The following is a 17,225-nucleotide window of genomic DNA, read 5'->3' on the forward strand; positions in this document are numbered from 1 at the left end:
CTGGTGGATTCAAACTGCTGACCTTTTGGTTAGCAGCCTGGGCTCTTAACTACTTCACCATCAGGGCTTCAATTTCTAGAGTTTAGGTGGCATGTTGTATAAAAAGATTTAAAATTCTGAACGCATATGAAGCATTTTGAGATGTGCGCAACACAAGAGACACAGGGAATGGGGTGGACAGAAGGAAATGCTGAGTCATTCTGCCTTAAACATTCACTTTGGGACGTAAGAACACTGAATGGAATGGTGGAGGAAATCACCACATTGTGGAAATTATTCTCTCCTCTCCTCAGTATGTGTGTGTGTGTGTGCGTGTGGATAATCCTTCTCTCATACCCTTTTCTTTTGCTAAGTGGGTAGAGTTAAAGGCAACCTAAATGCAAGGAAAATGTAGTTCTGATATAATAAACTTGCCAGAACTAATCAACTCTGCAAATGAGCTTCTCTGTATAGGGTGAGAACTTGAAAAACATATTCCAAAGAATAAGAATTCTAACGAAAGAGGAATTTTCAGATTCTTACTGCAACGGGATTTAATGAAACAATGCTACTTCCTGGTGATAGGACTAATTGACCAAACTGCAACACCTTTTTTATTCTGAAATGAATGATAAATCATACCCATCACCTAAGTTAAAAATGAATTAGCTTGTATAATTAGGATTACCAGACCTTTAAGAGTCAAATTCTACAACTTCAGGGCAAAACATATAGCTAGAAGTTATGATGTGAACTTGTAACAATGCCGCTCAGGTTTTTGTCCTGTACTATTAGCCAATGGAAATCAGACGGACGCTAACTGCAAGGGAAACAAAGTGGGAAGTTTATAGTCTGTGCAGACAAGGAGCAACGCGAGGTCTAACGACCATAAGACCTCGTGCTTCCTCTCTGAGGGGGCTGGGAAACTTTTTATTCCCAATGCGGCCGGGGGTTGTGTTTGGTACTGGAACTCTCCACCCTTAGCCCTCCCATGTCCACATTTGGAGGTCCAGGTGTTGAATCTCCCGTCACATATCCGTGTGGGGAGACCCCTTGCTTCTCAAATGGAATCAGATGAAATCATGGGCTGGGAAATATTGTTCTTCTGGTGACAGTCAGTCTGGGGTCCGGTGAAGGACGGGATCTCCTCAATCTGTGTGTGCTCCAAGGTATAGCTAGGGCCAGTTTAGTGGAAAGAACCACTACCTGCTGTGACTTCCTGAAAAATGTTGCTCAAAACAAGGTCGTGGTTAGCGAGACAAAGAAAGGAGGGGAAGGGGTGCTGATTGGGGGTTTCAAACTTTATAATCATTCAAGAGAGTAAGCCATAGAATTTAGGGGAAAGAAATCGCAACTAAGTTAGGATGAGTGCTGACATTACTAGTAGGTACAATAGTCTAGGACATCGTGCTTGGCAGAGCACGGGGTCAGCGGAAAAGAGGAAGAACCTCAACGAAGTGGATTGACAGGGTGGCTGCAACAATGAGCTCAAGCATAACAACGATTGTGAGGATGGCGCAGGACCTGGCAGTGTTTCATTTTTGTTGTGCATAGGGTCGCTATGAGTCGGAACCGACTCCACGGCACCTAACAACAACAACAAACAACCGAATGGTCTAGTAGATATTGGAGTCACACAGACCTGAATTTAAACACTATCTATATACTTTTAGCTATGTAGCCTTAAGAACATGCCATAACCTCCTGAGCCTCAGATAACCTTTTGGTGACCCAATTATTTTCTGCTTTGTATTTGTTGTTGATACCATGTGTTTTCACTAATGGAAAGCATGCTGATTAAAGGACCAATTCAGAATTTTTGTTATAAGTTATGAATTTTGATATCCATTATCTGGAATCATATATGTTGTCCCAGCAGACACCAGGACATAGTAAATCCTACTGATATGAGTCAATTAATGTGTGGTAAGAATAATTTATAAGCGTTGGAGTCTCTTGAAAAGTACCACTGCAATGCATTATTCCGTATCGGAAAGGCAGCATTTACTGTTCAGAAGGTAGAAAAGAAGGGAGCCGGTAACACCTGGAAACAATGAAGGGCATAAAGGAAAAAATGGCCTCTGTGACTGAATGAAGACTGGCAATAGCTTATTCACATGATAGGTACATTCTCATGAGAACATAGTAAATGGGAAATAGTAAGGAGGCTTATCTCACAGAAATAGAGGCAAAACTGTCAAAGGTTTAGAAAATTTACACATCCAAGAGGCATCACCTAAGACAATGCAGAATCTACCCAAAATAAGGCTCCTACTCAGGACTTTTGAGTTTTACACATTCCAAAAGGCTCCCACCTTGAGAATAAACACATTAAAATTGGGCTACCCCCTTTTCAAAGAATTCTAGAGGCATAAAAAGTTGTTGCGATGCCGTATGTCCCACAAGTCCCCAAAGGGATAAGTGACACATGATTTATGTTTTATTGGATTGTTCTGAGAATTTAATGCGGTAATTTCCATAAAGCACTAACCACAGAATATATCTGTAGTGAGTGATTTACAAAGCCTTTTATGGTAGATTCTTAAGCAATCTGCCTTACCTTTCTGGGCCTTAATTCTCATCTTGAAAATGTGTACAGAAACAGACTAGTAATCTTTAATTTACTTTCTAGTCCTAAATCTTACGTTGATACATAGGATAGGTGAAAAAAGATTAAAACGTAGGATAGGTTGAAAAAGATTAGCTCAAGTTAAATCATATTAATATTGCACCAAAACATTAGTGCTAATAGAATCGGTGCTGTGACATTTTAACACGTCATTAACTCCCTTTTTACTCATTATAGATAATTCCCTTTGATAGTTTTAGCAACAAAATATCATGATACTCACATGTATATTATTGAAGAATCTTTTATTGTAAATCACTGTTTTGGCCTTCTTATGTTAAAAACTTAATGTTTACTTTCAACATAGGTTTAATCCCATTTTTTCACAAAGTTAAAACTGAACTACTTAGGGGAAGAGCCCCAAAGACATAATTGAAATTTTATAATACAGATTCATGCTATAACCTAACAGTGCCTTTGAGAGGGCAAGGACTAAGATTTTAAAAAATCACAAAATTAAAATGAGAATAACAAAAGGAGAACTGGCAATTTGTGTTATGCCTTTCTAAAACATTCTGTGATAGTTCAGATCGGCATTTCTAATTTTTTTGACATTTATCAAATTCAGAATAAAAAAATTCACCAGCATGTCTATTTATCTTATGTACTAAGCCTTAGTTCTTAAATTATTGTAGAAATTGTAACCTCTATTTTGTCAGGGAGATTTAGAATGTAGGAAAATGACAGTATAATCTCTTTTGGAGTCACATATTTTTGTTTGTTGTGGTATTTAACAGGTACCTCATTGTCAATCCTGTCCAACCCCGGATTTTCTGGGCTGATTACCCAAGTTTGATGGTCTGGCTATAAGGAAGGGGCATTACCTTGTGCCTAATGCAGTGACGTCTAAGAGCCAGATTTTGTTTTTCCAGTCTTGGTTCTTCTACCACAAAACAATTGGAGGCGTTCTCTTTGGAGTCAGTGTTGCTAAAACAGAATCTGAGTTTGCAGTCCCCAAGTGTTCAGCCCTTTTAATTCATTATTAATTAACTACTTAATTAATTCATTATTTCAATAACTACTTACCATATGTTTTGTCAGTCACTGCCGTGAAATAAAAAGATGCCAAACACAGTTCCACCTCCTTTTGTAAAGGACACCCCTCCCCAAAATGTTTGGAATCCATAACTACCCATTCTTTCTTCCAGAAACACAGAGGGCTCTGGATTATGCCATAGCTAGTAGTAAGTTCTTGACAGGCTTTCAGCCTAAACACAACAACCATGGTAATGGGTCAGAGAACATTGTCAAAATCCAGACTGGCCTCACTGTGGCTCAGAGAGTTTGAGTGATTTCGTCAGTATGACACAATTAATAGCTGAAAGCTCAGGCCTCCTGAAAAAAACAAGTACCAGTCTAAGAAATACTCTAATAATGTCTAATCATGGGTGAAAAACTAACCTACACAGGGAGCTGCATGGTGTTCAACACCGTTCACGAAGATAACATACAAGAGGATAGAAGCAGATCTTTGAGAAGGGAGTTCTATGGCTGACCAAAAGGCATCTTTTATGCTTAGTTCATAGTATGGCATTGACGTCTTTTTCATTTGTCTTCTCGACAATGATGGACACATATATCAAGAACTTGGACGTGACACTAATAGGAGAATAGAGATGTGAAGGTGCCCTTTGGACTGACAAGCATTCAGACTAAGGGAATGCAGTCTAAAGCAGCATGATTTCTTGAGCCACAGTATGCTGTATTTGTAGCATAAAAAGGGCCAGAATGGAAATCTCTTGTTTTTACCTCCTCAAAATACATTGCTCATTCTTTTAGTAATAGCACCCTAGTATTTCCTGGGGTTTCACCCCTTCTAAATTTTCAGTTCAGGATACCACAAGTGGAGCTGACTTTACCTGCAGCTCTAAGAGTGGACTGGTGACCACAGTAATTACTTCAGAAGTTGTCATCTGACCAATCAGGACCAGTGAAACGCAAACTCTAGATTTTTGTCAATGGTATTGGGGAGAACTTTCTTTCCAATGAATTTAGATGCATATTAGATCAGAATAGATCCATGTAGAAAGGATCTGCCTTACAATGAAGCTAATACGAGGAAGAACAGAGCAGAGAGATAAGAGGAGGATTAAATATTGATGATACTGTTGATTAATTGAATCCCACAGAGTCTAGAGCTCCTACACTTTCAGTTTTATAAGCCAATATGTTCCTTGGGGGTGGGGGGGAGAGGGGGTGTAGTTAAGTGAGGTTAAACTGGATTTCTGTAACCTGGAACTGAAGTCAAAAATTATTTCTATTTGATAGGAGACAAATTATAGCAAGAAGCAGATTATTCTAAAACAGGATGAATATTAAGAGAAAAATGGGGTGGCAGAAATATTAAACACTATAGGAATTTAGAGAAAATAAAGAAGCCTTCTTGGTGGGATTAAAAATTTGTGCTTGGATTTTAATTTTAAAAAATGACTTGTAGGGGGAGAAAGCATGAGATGAAAATGAGTATGGAATATGTAGATACATAAGACAACCAGCCCAGAGAGTCCAATGGTCTTTTGCTGAGAAGTTTTGAGAAATAAAGGCAAATGGGTAGGCAAAGTGGGGTTAGGTTACATTTTCAATGCCTGGTTGGAGATTGTCATAATAAGGATCATTTGTACGTACTAGAGGAACAGGGTATAATAAAATCACAGAATCATAGGATTTTCAGGCTGTGACCGTGGAGTGACTATGATCTAGTTTAATGTGTTTAAGGTCTTGAATATTTATAGAACTTCAGTAGATCTATACTACAGAAATATATAACTGCTCATGACAACTCCAGGCAGGTCCAGCTGGAGCATGACCTTCTAGGCCTAATAAGAGCACCTCGGTGAAAACTAGTGTTTGTGAAACATCAGTTGAAAAACACTGATTTACTTCATCTTTGCTTTACAAATTAAAAATTCATGTATTGAGTTGGAAAGTGGCTTACCCAAACAGATATAGCCATCAACTGCCAAAATGACATTTCTATTCAGGTTTTCCTGATTTTTAAGCTAGTGCTATTTTAATAAAGAGCCCTGGTGGCACAGTGGTTAAAATACTTGCCTGCTAACGGAAAGGTTGGCAATTTGAATCCACCAGCCACTCCATGGGAGAAAGATGTGGTAGTATGCTTCTGTAAAGATTACAGCCTTAGAAACCCTATGGAGCTGTTCTGCTTGTAGGGTTGCTGTGAGTCTGAATCAACTCAATGGCAACAGGTTTGGGGTTTTTTGGTTTTAGTTATTTTAATGAAATCTTTCTGAGTGGTTAGCTTTGGGAAGATTAGCGAGATACTGATATGGATTGGAGAGAGCAGTGACTGGCAGACCAGCCAGGATCTACTGTACTCATTCAGGTCTCAGAGAATATGGAAATGGACCACTGTGTTGACTGCAGATCTAGAGAATGAATACAAAGGAGATTTTAAAATTACTTTAAAGAATTTCCAGTGCATATTTCTTTCCTTCCTCTGTTTTTTCCTCCCTCTTTTCCTTCATTCAGCAATATTCATTAAAAAAAAATATATATTCATTTAGTGCCCACTAAATTTCAGGTCCTGTTTGTCGTAATGGGGCTTACATTCTTGTGAGCGAAAGAGGACAGAAGACAAACAAGGTAGACATGTAAAATATATGTTAGATGACAGTAAGTGCAAAGGAAATAATATAGCAAGATATTTGATAGGAAATATTTAGAATTGGTAAGGAGTGGTTTTAATTTTAAATATAGTGGTCAGGAAGAGGTTCACGGAGGCGATGAATCTTTGAGTAGGATCTGGGGCTGGTGAGAGATTAAACCACACAGATGTCTAGGAAAACAACCTAGGTAGGAGTAACTACATATGCAGAAGCTAGGTAAAGTATGCCGGGCATACTTGCGGAATAGCTAAGAGGCCACCATGATAAACAAGAGGAAGGGTAGTGGATGAATTCAAAGAAGAGTAGACAGGTCATATAAGGATTTGTAAGAAATTACAAAAACTTTGATCTTTTTTTCATTGATTATGGAGGATGACAGCTGGGAAGAAAAATGAATTTGATACATAGAAAGATATAAAATATATTAAGCTTTGGGCATAATGAAGGGACCTGTGAGATTAATCAATAGGCAACAGAAAGTGTATATATGAAGTTGAGTTAGAGGTGGTTTGGAGATGTAAACCAGAGAGTCTCCAGACTAGAGGTGAGAGGTGAAGTGTTAATAGATATTTTCTTTATGGAAGAATTTGGAAATTGTTTAGAAGAACAGACAAAAAGAAAGCCTTCAGAGATAAAATTAGAAGGGTTCAACCAGCAAAAGACTTGATTCTTTAGTGCAAAGTCAACCAAGAAAGTGGTTCATTAAAGGCAGGGAGCCATATCACCAATGCCATTGACACCATTATTAATAGGCACCTTTTGGTTTAATGGACCAAAACTTGTTACTAATCAGGACTTAACAAAGAAGAAACGATAATAATGATGTCATCATATATTTGGGATAGCATTTAATTGACTTTCCAGAAGCTTTGTTTGTGAGGCAGACCAAACAATTTTTTTTTAAATCATAATTTGGCTAAAGAAGAAACTGAGAGGCAAAGAGTCACCTAAAGTTTTTAGCACTCATTCAGCTGGTTCGTAGCAGAGGAAGGCATAGGCACATATCCCAACTTCCAGGGTGTTAAGGGTAAAAGAGGACTTAACTGTACAACAACGTGATCCCTTCATTTTACTTGTAAGAATTAAAGCCTGGAGACTTGAATGGATGAGAGTATCAAAAGTTTTTCTCCTGACCCAATCTCCATACTCTACAAACTTCGTAGAAAAGATATACTCCAGCTACAATTTCAGCCACTACTTCACTGTGAGTTTTAGCCAATTAATATGAAATACAAAAGTTTCTTCTTGAGAATAAACTTTGACAAAGACTTTATTGATTTTATAACTTCTCAAATGGAAAATCCAGTAGGGAGGAAATCAGATGAAGGAAGAGATTCATCCAGCCCAAGGAACTAAAATTTTTGCAAGAATCCAACAAGCAATCAAAAGGATTTGTTTGCCATTGACTTTATATAGCAAATTCACTGTACATTCCAAATAGGATCAAATGTGTTGCTCAAGCTACACCCTATAAAAAAACCTTGGCTGTCCATGTGTTTTCCATGATGAATAGAAAAGTTTAAGGTACAGGTAGGGCTCATCATTGAGGGCAACCACAACTATGTGTCTTTCCTTCCCTTAAAACGTCTGAGGACCAGGGATAGAGGCAAAGTTGTAAATAGAAACCATGTGATGTTCTTTAGAGGTAAATAATGTATAAGATCAAATTAACCCCATTATATTTAGCTTTGCGAATTGATATTCTATCATTGTGATTTGCAAACAGCAGAAAATCTTGCAGTATTTTGAATATCCCTTACAGCTCTTGTTCATTGATTCATTTGTTTAGTCCACTAGTTATTTTTTTATTCCCATAAAATTTTTACCGGGTGCTTTCATGCTTCCTGACACTTTCTGCCCTCTAGAAATGTAAAGCTGAGTAATGTGTTGTCCCCATTCTTGGGAAACTTGTGTTTGTGTGGTGGAAACAGAAAGGGGAATAACTGTGTTAGAGCAAGATATGTTCTTAAAAATAAAAACCCTTGTCGAGGCAGCTCCAACTCATAGTGACTCTATAGGACAGAGTAGAACTGCCCTATAGGGTTTCCAAGGAGCAGCTGGTGGATTTGAACTGTCGACCTTTTGGTTAGCAGCTAAGTTCTTAACCACTACACCAATAGGGCTCCTACTTTCTTAAATAACTGTGTGTATATATTCTGAGTCATTAGCTGAGGGAGGATCTGTCTGTCTAGAGGAGTTAGAGATGGGGATATTTATATTTCTTGGGGTTTGAAAGATTAGTGTGTATATTTTCCACCCTTGATCGTGAGCTCCTGGATTTCAGGAATCACGTCTTATTCACCACTATATCCATCACAGCACAAAAATAATCCTTGGCACTTTCTTTTAGCTCAATAAATGTTTAGAGAATTGCATAAATGCATTGTCTTTGTGTAAATCTTCCTTCCTTGATCCATCAAGATGATATAATACAGTTGTTAAAAATATGGATTCTCACTAGTTTTGAGTCTGGTGTCATCATTTGGTAGTTGTGTGACCCGGGCTATAATGGTATTTGTTATGTAGCAGACACTTGGCTCCAATGATACAGAAATGAATAATACAGACTCCACTCTCAGGAATCCCTGGCATCTCTTGCTTTCTCTGCCTCATTTTCAGGTCTGTGCTGTATTAAACTGAGATTTAAACAAAATCCTAGGGCTTACTACAGGAAGGAAAATGATTTTTTGTTTGTTTCCTGTGGGATAGCTGACACACTGTGTGCTGCTGTTCCTTGGGTGAGAGAGTAGGATTCCATAGTGAACTCACAGAGACCCCGTTTCCAGAACATCTGTCTTACTTGTTTGCCGTTAGCAAGTGTTGAAGAGAAGAAACAAATCTCTGAGGACAAAGACAGCCACAACCCAGCTGGGGGAGAAACCATCATTTATAATTTGTAAGGTCCCTGAAATGTCACTGAAAAACTTCCCACCATTTTCTATATTTGGGTCAGCGATGGTTGTTTTGTACTGTGACTATGCAGAAAAAACAGCCAGCTTTAGAACATGAAGCCAGCTTTAGAACATGAAGAAAACCTCTCAATTGCAGTATGGTTGCTAATAAAATGATTTCCTGCCTTTAATTATAGACCTTGCACAAAGAGCAGAAATGTACAACCTAGTTACCAGGTGCCAGTGTGTGATTCCCAGGGAGTCCCAGAATCTGCTGTGGGAAGTAGAGCTTCCAGGCAAAGGGCATCTTCACTACTTTTCTCATTTTCCCAACAAGCCAGGGAAACCCAGGTGCCTCTGGGGAAGCTGTAGATGTATAAATGTCTGATTGTCTTCACTTCCTATGCAAGTCCCTATGTGTTATACACCTCACTTCAGTCCTGTTGCATCATGGGAACTCTAACTGGCCTCTCTCGCATCTAAGTTTGAGGATAGAAAACACTGTGAATTGAAGTATTTGCAGGACATTCTCTACTCCTGTTTTTCCTAGAAACCCCCCATTGAATTTAGGACTGAAGGAGATGATTAACCCTGCAAACTGGGATGGTTTTGAGTGTGAAAGGGACAGCAGATCTAAACTATCCTGGGTGGTTTATCCAGGTAAACCGGGACATATGATTGCTTTGGTTACTTGAGATGCTTTTGTATTTCCTGGTTTCCTGTAACACTAACTGTGGCTAGATGATTGTTACCTAAACTATGCTCGGTAGCCAAGTGACAGGGTCTATGGGGATCATAACCGCCTTTTAGGGAGTTTTGGGAATAAGGGTCTGAGGAAGAATTTGTTTCTGTTCAGTTAAGAGAATCATCCTTCAGCTTAATTAAGGTAGAGAAGGAGTTCCTGTGTGGTGCAAATAGTTAATGCATTTTGCTAGTGACTGAAAGGTTGGAGGTTTGAGCCCACCCAGAGGTATCTCAGAAGAAAGGCCTGGCAGACTACTTCCAAAAAATCAGTCACTGAAAACTCTATGGAGCACAGTTCTAATCTGACACACATGGAGCCACCGTGAGTCAGAAATGACTCAAAGGCAACTTTTATTTATTTTTTTTAATATAAAGAAGTCATCTCTGAAAACTGGTCCTTAGTTACATGAAAGCCATTCTGTTTCTCTTGGTGCCCTGTGTTTAAAAAGCACCGAGCTGATTCTGTTGCCTAGTAGGGTAAGACCTTCTTCTCTGTGGGATTAAGGATGCTCCCCTGTAAAATGTGGGGCTCAGTTTAGATACCGTCGGAGGTAACCTCTTGCTTTAAAAACACTCTGACTCTGTTGCAGCCCACATTTCTCTGGTGTGTGAGGTCGATGACTGAGGCAACATTAAGCATGAAAACTTTCTGACTCCCAGTTCAGGGTGATTGTCTCCCTACCATACACTTTCCAGATACCTGTCCGTGTGAATTTTTAAAAATTTTTAGTGATTCAAGATGTGTCCCAGAGAAACACATTTTTGGCAAATTTTGGCAATGACAATCTACACAGTTGTAGAAAATTTGTTTCTAGGGATTTATAATAAATGCACATGCAGCCTGGCTGCAATAGCTGAAGGTGTCAAAGAAGCCTTGGGTCCTGAGGACGGATGGGGTACAGAAGCTAAGGGAAGCTGTAAGTGAAAGGACTGTATGGGCCAAATGATAAAAGCCATAAAGAAGATGGCACTTGATAGTAAAAGGCTAAGTGTGAGTCGCACAGTATATGGAGCTATACTGTTTTCTCCCTTTACTTGGCCAGAATGTCATGAAACTGGAGCATCAGGTTTCAAACCAAATTCACAGCCAAGTACACAACTGAGAACCTGCCGAAGAGAATAGAATCCCTGGTAGCTGATTGCGCCTGAGCTGAGGCCTACAACATGGCCCTGTTGAAAAAGACCCCAAAGGGTGTACTATTCACTATGTATTATAATCCAGTGCTGTTTAAATTTCTATTCATATTAGAGTACCATAGTTCAGATATTCCCAGAAGAACTAGGAGAAGATTCTTGACTAGCAATGGCTATATTCCAAGTAGTAATTACAAGGACAAATTCTATAAGAAAGAGCTGACCCTGGTGTAACAATGGGCAGCTCATCATTCTGTACTGTTTCAAGCCCTTTCAACTCAGAGCAAACCTCTGGGCGAGAAAATCTATGCATGATCTAGGTATTTACTAACTCTAAAAAGCCAGATCCCAGAGCAGAAACAAAGCCTGAAGACTTCCTTTCATCAGGATAACTAAAGAATGAGGATTTCTGATTGACTATTTCCTCAAGTGAAACCAGACTCGTTGCCATCAGGTCGATTTAGCGACCCTATAGGACAGCGTAGAACTGCCCCATAGGGTTTCCAAGGAGTAACTGGTGGATTCAAGCTGCCAACCTTTTGGTTAGCAGCTGAGCTTCTAACCACTGTGCCACCAGGGCCCCTCAAGTGAAACAGCAGTGCTCAAAGAATTAGAACAGCAGTTCCCAAACCAGGTTTTCATAGAACACTAGTTTCACAAGATAGTAAAACTATCCCAAGAAAAAATATTCTACGGTCAAATATGTTTGGGAAACAATGCGCGTTATCATTCTCTTCTCAAAGCTTTACAGGGTACGTTAATATTATAAGTCTCTGAGACTGCAATTAAAGAAAAACAACATACGTGTTAGTTTAACACTGTTTAACCCAGAGTTTCCCAAGTTTATTTGTTCGTAGGCATTTTCAAAAGGCACCAAATAATATCTGGAATTACTATTCAGAAAACACGGAATCTGAGAAAAGTCATATACACCCAATACCAAAACTGTTCAACATCCTCGTTTTGGTTTTTGATGATTCAGAAGCCAACATCTTTCAGGTTAGCAATGTCTTTGTGGCCATCAGCTTTCATTCATTGTTCAATATATGAGAAAGCATCCAAGAATGAAGGTTTTGATTTGTTTGGATTCTGGAAAAATGGGATTTGGTTCATCCTGTGACTTTTCATTTTAGGTGAATAATCCGTTTTAATTGATATGTTGACATGAGCATTTTTCAGGTGTTTACTGAAAGGTTAGTGTCAAAAGAATTAATGTCCTGGTGGGCTTGTGTTTTTCTCTGAGGCAGATATTGATGAGTGCACAGAGGGAATCATTGAGTGCCACAACCATTCCCGCTGCGTTAACCTGCCAGGGTGGTACCACTGTGAGTGCAGAAGCGGTTTCCATGACGATGGGACCTATTCACTGTCTGGGGAGTCCTGTATTGGTAAGCAGCTTTCTGCCATGCTTTCTGTTCCCCCTGGACCTTCACAGGAGGGGCTGCCTTCTTGGTACTCTGTGTAGCACCCAGTGTGGAAATACGACCACTCGCTGGTTAAACACGTCAATTTGTAAATTTTCTCTCTAGAGTTCAGGGATCAACCCAGGGATTTTGAAGTATGGAGTTTTATAATTTTTATACAAAAACTGGGGCATTCAGAGGAGCTAAGCCCAAGTCTGTCTGTTACAGCGTTTCATTCTTTCTAAGGAAAACCATGATGGCTTGCTGAACTTGTTGACAGTTTGGGAGACAGCTGTGAATAGGAGGAAATATTGCTGACCTCAGCGTTAGAGAGTTCAGTGGAAATCCCAGCTCTTGTATTGCAAAAGTCATCACATCCCTTTGAGTCTTCATCTGTGAATATGTAAAAATGGGGATAATAATGCACATAAATTATTGCTAGGATTAACTACGATGCTATAAGGAAACTCTGGTGGCACAGTAGTTAAGTACTATGGCTGCTAACCAAAAGGTCAGCAGTTCACATCCACCAGGTGCTCCTTAGAAACATTATGGGGCAGTTCTACTCTGTCCTGTTGGGTCGCTATGAGTCAGAATCGACTCGATGGCAACGGGTTATATATTTAAAATTTGTAAACTGTGAATTGTTGCACTAACGTGATATAGTTACACTAACCTTATTAGTGTTGCTGTTACCACCATCACCGTCTCTTGGAAGGTCTCCTTTAATTGCTGCTCTGTTTGTCATTCTGTTAAATGCTAAAGACAGGAAGTTAACACACGCAGTTCCTCACTTTCAAGGCCTTGCAACTTTCATTAAATCTAAATAACCGATCAAAAATATAACTGTTCCTGTGAGAACCTTGGCCAACCCAGATGTTTCTCGTCATATGGATTCAGCTAGTTTCTTCATGCTGATTTGGGCAGATCTAGAGGGTAAGCATTCTGACCATATGTTCCTAACATTCAGGTTGCTGAATTAGAATGCAGGAGGGGTGTGTGTATGTGTGTGTGTGTGTGTGTGTGTGTGAGTGCTTTAAGTGAAAGTTTATAATTCAAGTCAATTTCACATATACAAACTTACACATTGTTATGTGACCCTAGTTGCTCTCCCCACAACGTGACAGCACACTCCTTTTCTCCACCCTGTATTTCCCATGTCCATTCAACCAGCTTCTGTCCCCCTCTGCTTTCTCATCTCACCTCCAGGTAGGAAAAGCCCACATAGTCTCATTTGTCTACTTGAGCTAAGAAGCACACCTCACCAGTATCATTTTATGTCTTACAGTCCAGTCTAATCTTTGTCTGAATAGTTGGCATCGGGAATGGTTTTAGTTTCAGGCTAACAGAGAATCAGGCGGCCATGACCTCTGGGGTCCCTCCAGTCTCATCAGACCATCAAGTTTGGTCTTTCTACTAGAATTTGAGGTCTGCATTCTACTTTTCTCCTGCATGCTCCATCAGGGATTCTCTGTTGTGTTCCCTGTCAGGGCAGTCATTGGTGATAGCTGGGCACCATCTAATTCTTCTCGACTCAGGCTGATGGAGTCTCTGATTTATGTGGCCTTTTCTGTTTCTTGGACTCATATTTTCCTTGTGTCTTGGGTGTTCTTATTCTCCTTTGCTCCAGGTAGGTTGAGACCAACTGATGCATCTTAGATGGCCGCTTGCTAGCTTTTAAGACCCCAGATGCAATTCACCAAAGTGGGATGCAGAACAATTTCTTAATACTCTTTGTTATGCTAAATGACCTAGATGTCCCCTGAAACCATGGTCCCCAGGCCTGCGTCACTGCTACTGTGTCCCTCGAAGTGTTTGGTTATATTCAGGAAACTTTTAGCTTTTGGTTTAGTCCAGTTGTCCTTACTTCCCCTGTATTGTGTTGTCCTTCCTTTCACCTAAAATAATATTTGTCTACTATCTAATTAGTAAATACTCTTCTGCCTCTGTCCCCACCCTCGTAACCATCAAAGAATGTTTCCTTCTGTGTTTAAACCTTTTCTTGAGCTCTTATAGTAGTGGTCTCACACAGTGTTTGTCCTTTTGTGACTAATTTCGCTTAGCATAATGCCTTCCAGATTCCTCCATGTTATGTTTTACAGATTCATCAGTTATCATTGTGTAGCATTCCATTGTGTGAATATACCATAATTTATTCATCCATTGATGGGCACCTTGGGTTTTTCCATCTTTTTACTATTGTTAATAGTGCTTCAGTGAACATTCATGGGTGTGCATTTATCTATTCATGTGAGGGCTCTTATTTCTCTAGGATATATTCCAAGGAATAGGATTGCTGGATCATGTGGTAGTTCTATTCCTAGCTTTTTAAGAAAGTGCCAAACCGATTTCTAAAGTGTTTGTACCATTTTACATTCCCACCAGCAGTGTGTAAGTGTTCCAGTCTCTTCACAACCTCTCCAACATTTATTATTTTATGTTTTTTTTGAGTAATGCCAGCCTTGTTGGGGTGAGATGGTATCTTATTGTAGTTTTGATTTGCATTTCTCTAATGGCTAATGATCACAAGCATTTCCTCATGTATCTGTTAGCTGCTGGACTGTCTTCTTTGGTAAAATGCCAGTTCATATCCTTCACCCATTTTTTTAATTGGGTTATTTGTCTTTTTATTGTTTAGGCTACACATTATCTTGTAGATTTTCGAGATTGGACACTGATCGGATATGTCATAGCCAAAAATTTTTTCTCAGTCTGTACGTTGTCTTTTTACTCTTTTGGTGAAGTCTTGGATGAGCATAAGTGTTTGATTTTTAGGAACTCCCAGTTATCTATTTTGTCTTCTGGTGTTTGTGAATTGAGAATGCAGAAATTTGATTTTGAAAATGTGTTGTCTGTACTCACTGCATATCTTTTCTAAAGGTTGCTGCTGGTATTCTGCCTTTTTCTAACTTCTCCACTGACGTTGCCTTAAAGCAAAGATGAATTAAGCAACAATGGGCACATAGAATCAATTGTCCACCATACTCGTGACTTTTCTGTAAAGCTTAGGAAGGAATATAGCATAGTAGTTAAAAGCGTAGACCCTTGAGCCAGACCTAGTGCAAATTCCAATTCTGCCACTTCTAACTAACCTTGTGTGACTTCTTATCTATCTGTTCCTCAATTACCTCTTCTGTAAAGTGGAAATAATGTAAAATGGAAGTAATTCACATGAGTGATGTGAGAATTGATTATTTAAGTGGTCAGTAAATGCTACTTGTTATTGTGAACGTTAATAATAGCTACCCATGCTTGATCAGTGTTCCTTTTAGTATTAATGATTTGCGACTTCAACAAAGGGTTAGCATTTTTCCTGGATCTTCATATACTTCCTTAACATATTCCTGGGTACTTCTGTGGGTGTGCAACCATTGTAAATAGATGATATGTGAAGGGGAATAGATAAAATCATGTTGTTAAGGGATGCAGATGGGTGGATGAAAGGATGGATGGATGGACAGATAAAGTTAGAATATTAATATAAAAACTCATTGCTGTCCAGTCGATTCCAACTCATAGCTACCCCATAGGACAGAGTAGAACTGCCCCATAGGGTTTCCAAGGAGTGCCTGGTGGATTCAAACTGCAGATCTTTTGGTTAGCAGCCGAACTCTTAACCACTACACCACCATATATAATATTAAATAAGGGGCCTAAAATAAACAATTTGTTTTTAAACACTACATTGAAAGAGAGACCCCCTTAGCATTTGTCTTAGTTACCTAGTACTGTCACACAAAAATATCACAAGTTGGTGAATTTAAAGAACAGAAATTTATTTTCTTACAGTTCTGGAGCCTAGAAGTCTAAATTCAGGGTGTCAGGAGATATATGCTCTATATATAGGCTCTAGGGGAAGATCCTTGTATCTCTCAGCTTCTGTAGCCCTAGGTATTCCTTGGCATGTAGAGGGATCTTTTACATGGTGTCTGTCTTCCCCTTGTGTATGTCTCTGTGTCTGTTCTGCTACTTTTATAAGGCACCGCTCTGAAGTGATTAGGTTTAGGACCCACTCTTCTCAGGTATGACTTAACACAAAAAAGAAAATCTCTATTTCCAAACAGCTTACATTTACAGGTACTAGTGGTTAGTACTTCAGCATAATTTTGGGGGGAACACAATTCAATCCATAACAAAATTTTAGTGAAGAAAAGCCCATAGAGATCATCTAGTTGAACCAATTTTATAATCAGCTGGACCTGCTGTAGTGTTACATACTTCTATGCCTTTGCATATATGATCTCCCCTCTAGCTGGAAGGAAAAGGACTCTGAGTCTAAGAAGATCTCCTCTTTTCCTTGATTATATCAATTTACATGTGATGTTCATTTTCCTAATTTCAGCTCATGTTTCACCCAAAGTATTCTTTAATGTCTTCGCAGGGGTTATCACTCCTCTCCTCTGCTGACTCTAGACCTTTTACCCTGGTGTATGTTTCTATTGCTGTGCTTGTTATACCATATTGCAATTTATTTGCTCTACCACTGGACTGTGAGCAGGAAATGGGCTTTATCCTTCTGTCTCCCCAGTTAGACCCTTTTGTTTATGGTGTTCAAAAATTGAGAAAATGAAACCACTTCATGTTATTGATAAAGAAACTCTGCCTCAGGCAGAGGGTTGCTTTGTTTTCAGCCACACAGCTAACTTGATATGAGTTGAGACTCAAGCAGAGGGTTCCTGACACAGAGGTGTCCCTATATCCCTGTTATCAGGAACAGTCCCAGTTTATGTTTGTTGTTCTGAGGTAATTATCAATGCACTCTGCCACTCTCATAAACATCCCTGGTAGGATGATAGATGCTACGGTCACCCTACCTAAC

The 17,225-nt window shown here is 39.3% G+C and overlaps 1 protein-coding gene across 3 annotated transcripts in view; it reads left to right on the plus strand.

The window, feature by feature from the left end:
- NELL1 (neural EGFL like 1) overlaps window positions 1-17,225 on the plus strand; it is an 851,548-nt gene that overhangs the window by 790,649 nt on the left and 43,674 nt on the right. For 2 of the 3 annotated variants that reach the window (XM_049890717.1, XM_049890718.1), the window contains one exon: window positions 12,251-12,391. The exons of the other annotated variant lie outside the window; for it this stretch is intronic. In XM_049890717.1, the coding sequence (XP_049746674.1) occupies window positions 12,251-12,391 (141 nt within the window). The remainder of the gene's footprint in view (window positions 1-12,250; window positions 12,392-17,225) is intronic. 3 annotated transcript variants of the gene reach the window in all.

This window comes from Elephas maximus, chromosome 7 (assembly GCF_024166365.1).
Source record: "Elephas maximus indicus isolate mEleMax1 chromosome 7, mEleMax1 primary haplotype, whole genome shotgun sequence".
Classification (NCBI taxonomy): Eukaryota; Metazoa; Chordata; class Mammalia; order Proboscidea; family Elephantidae; genus Elephas; species Elephas maximus.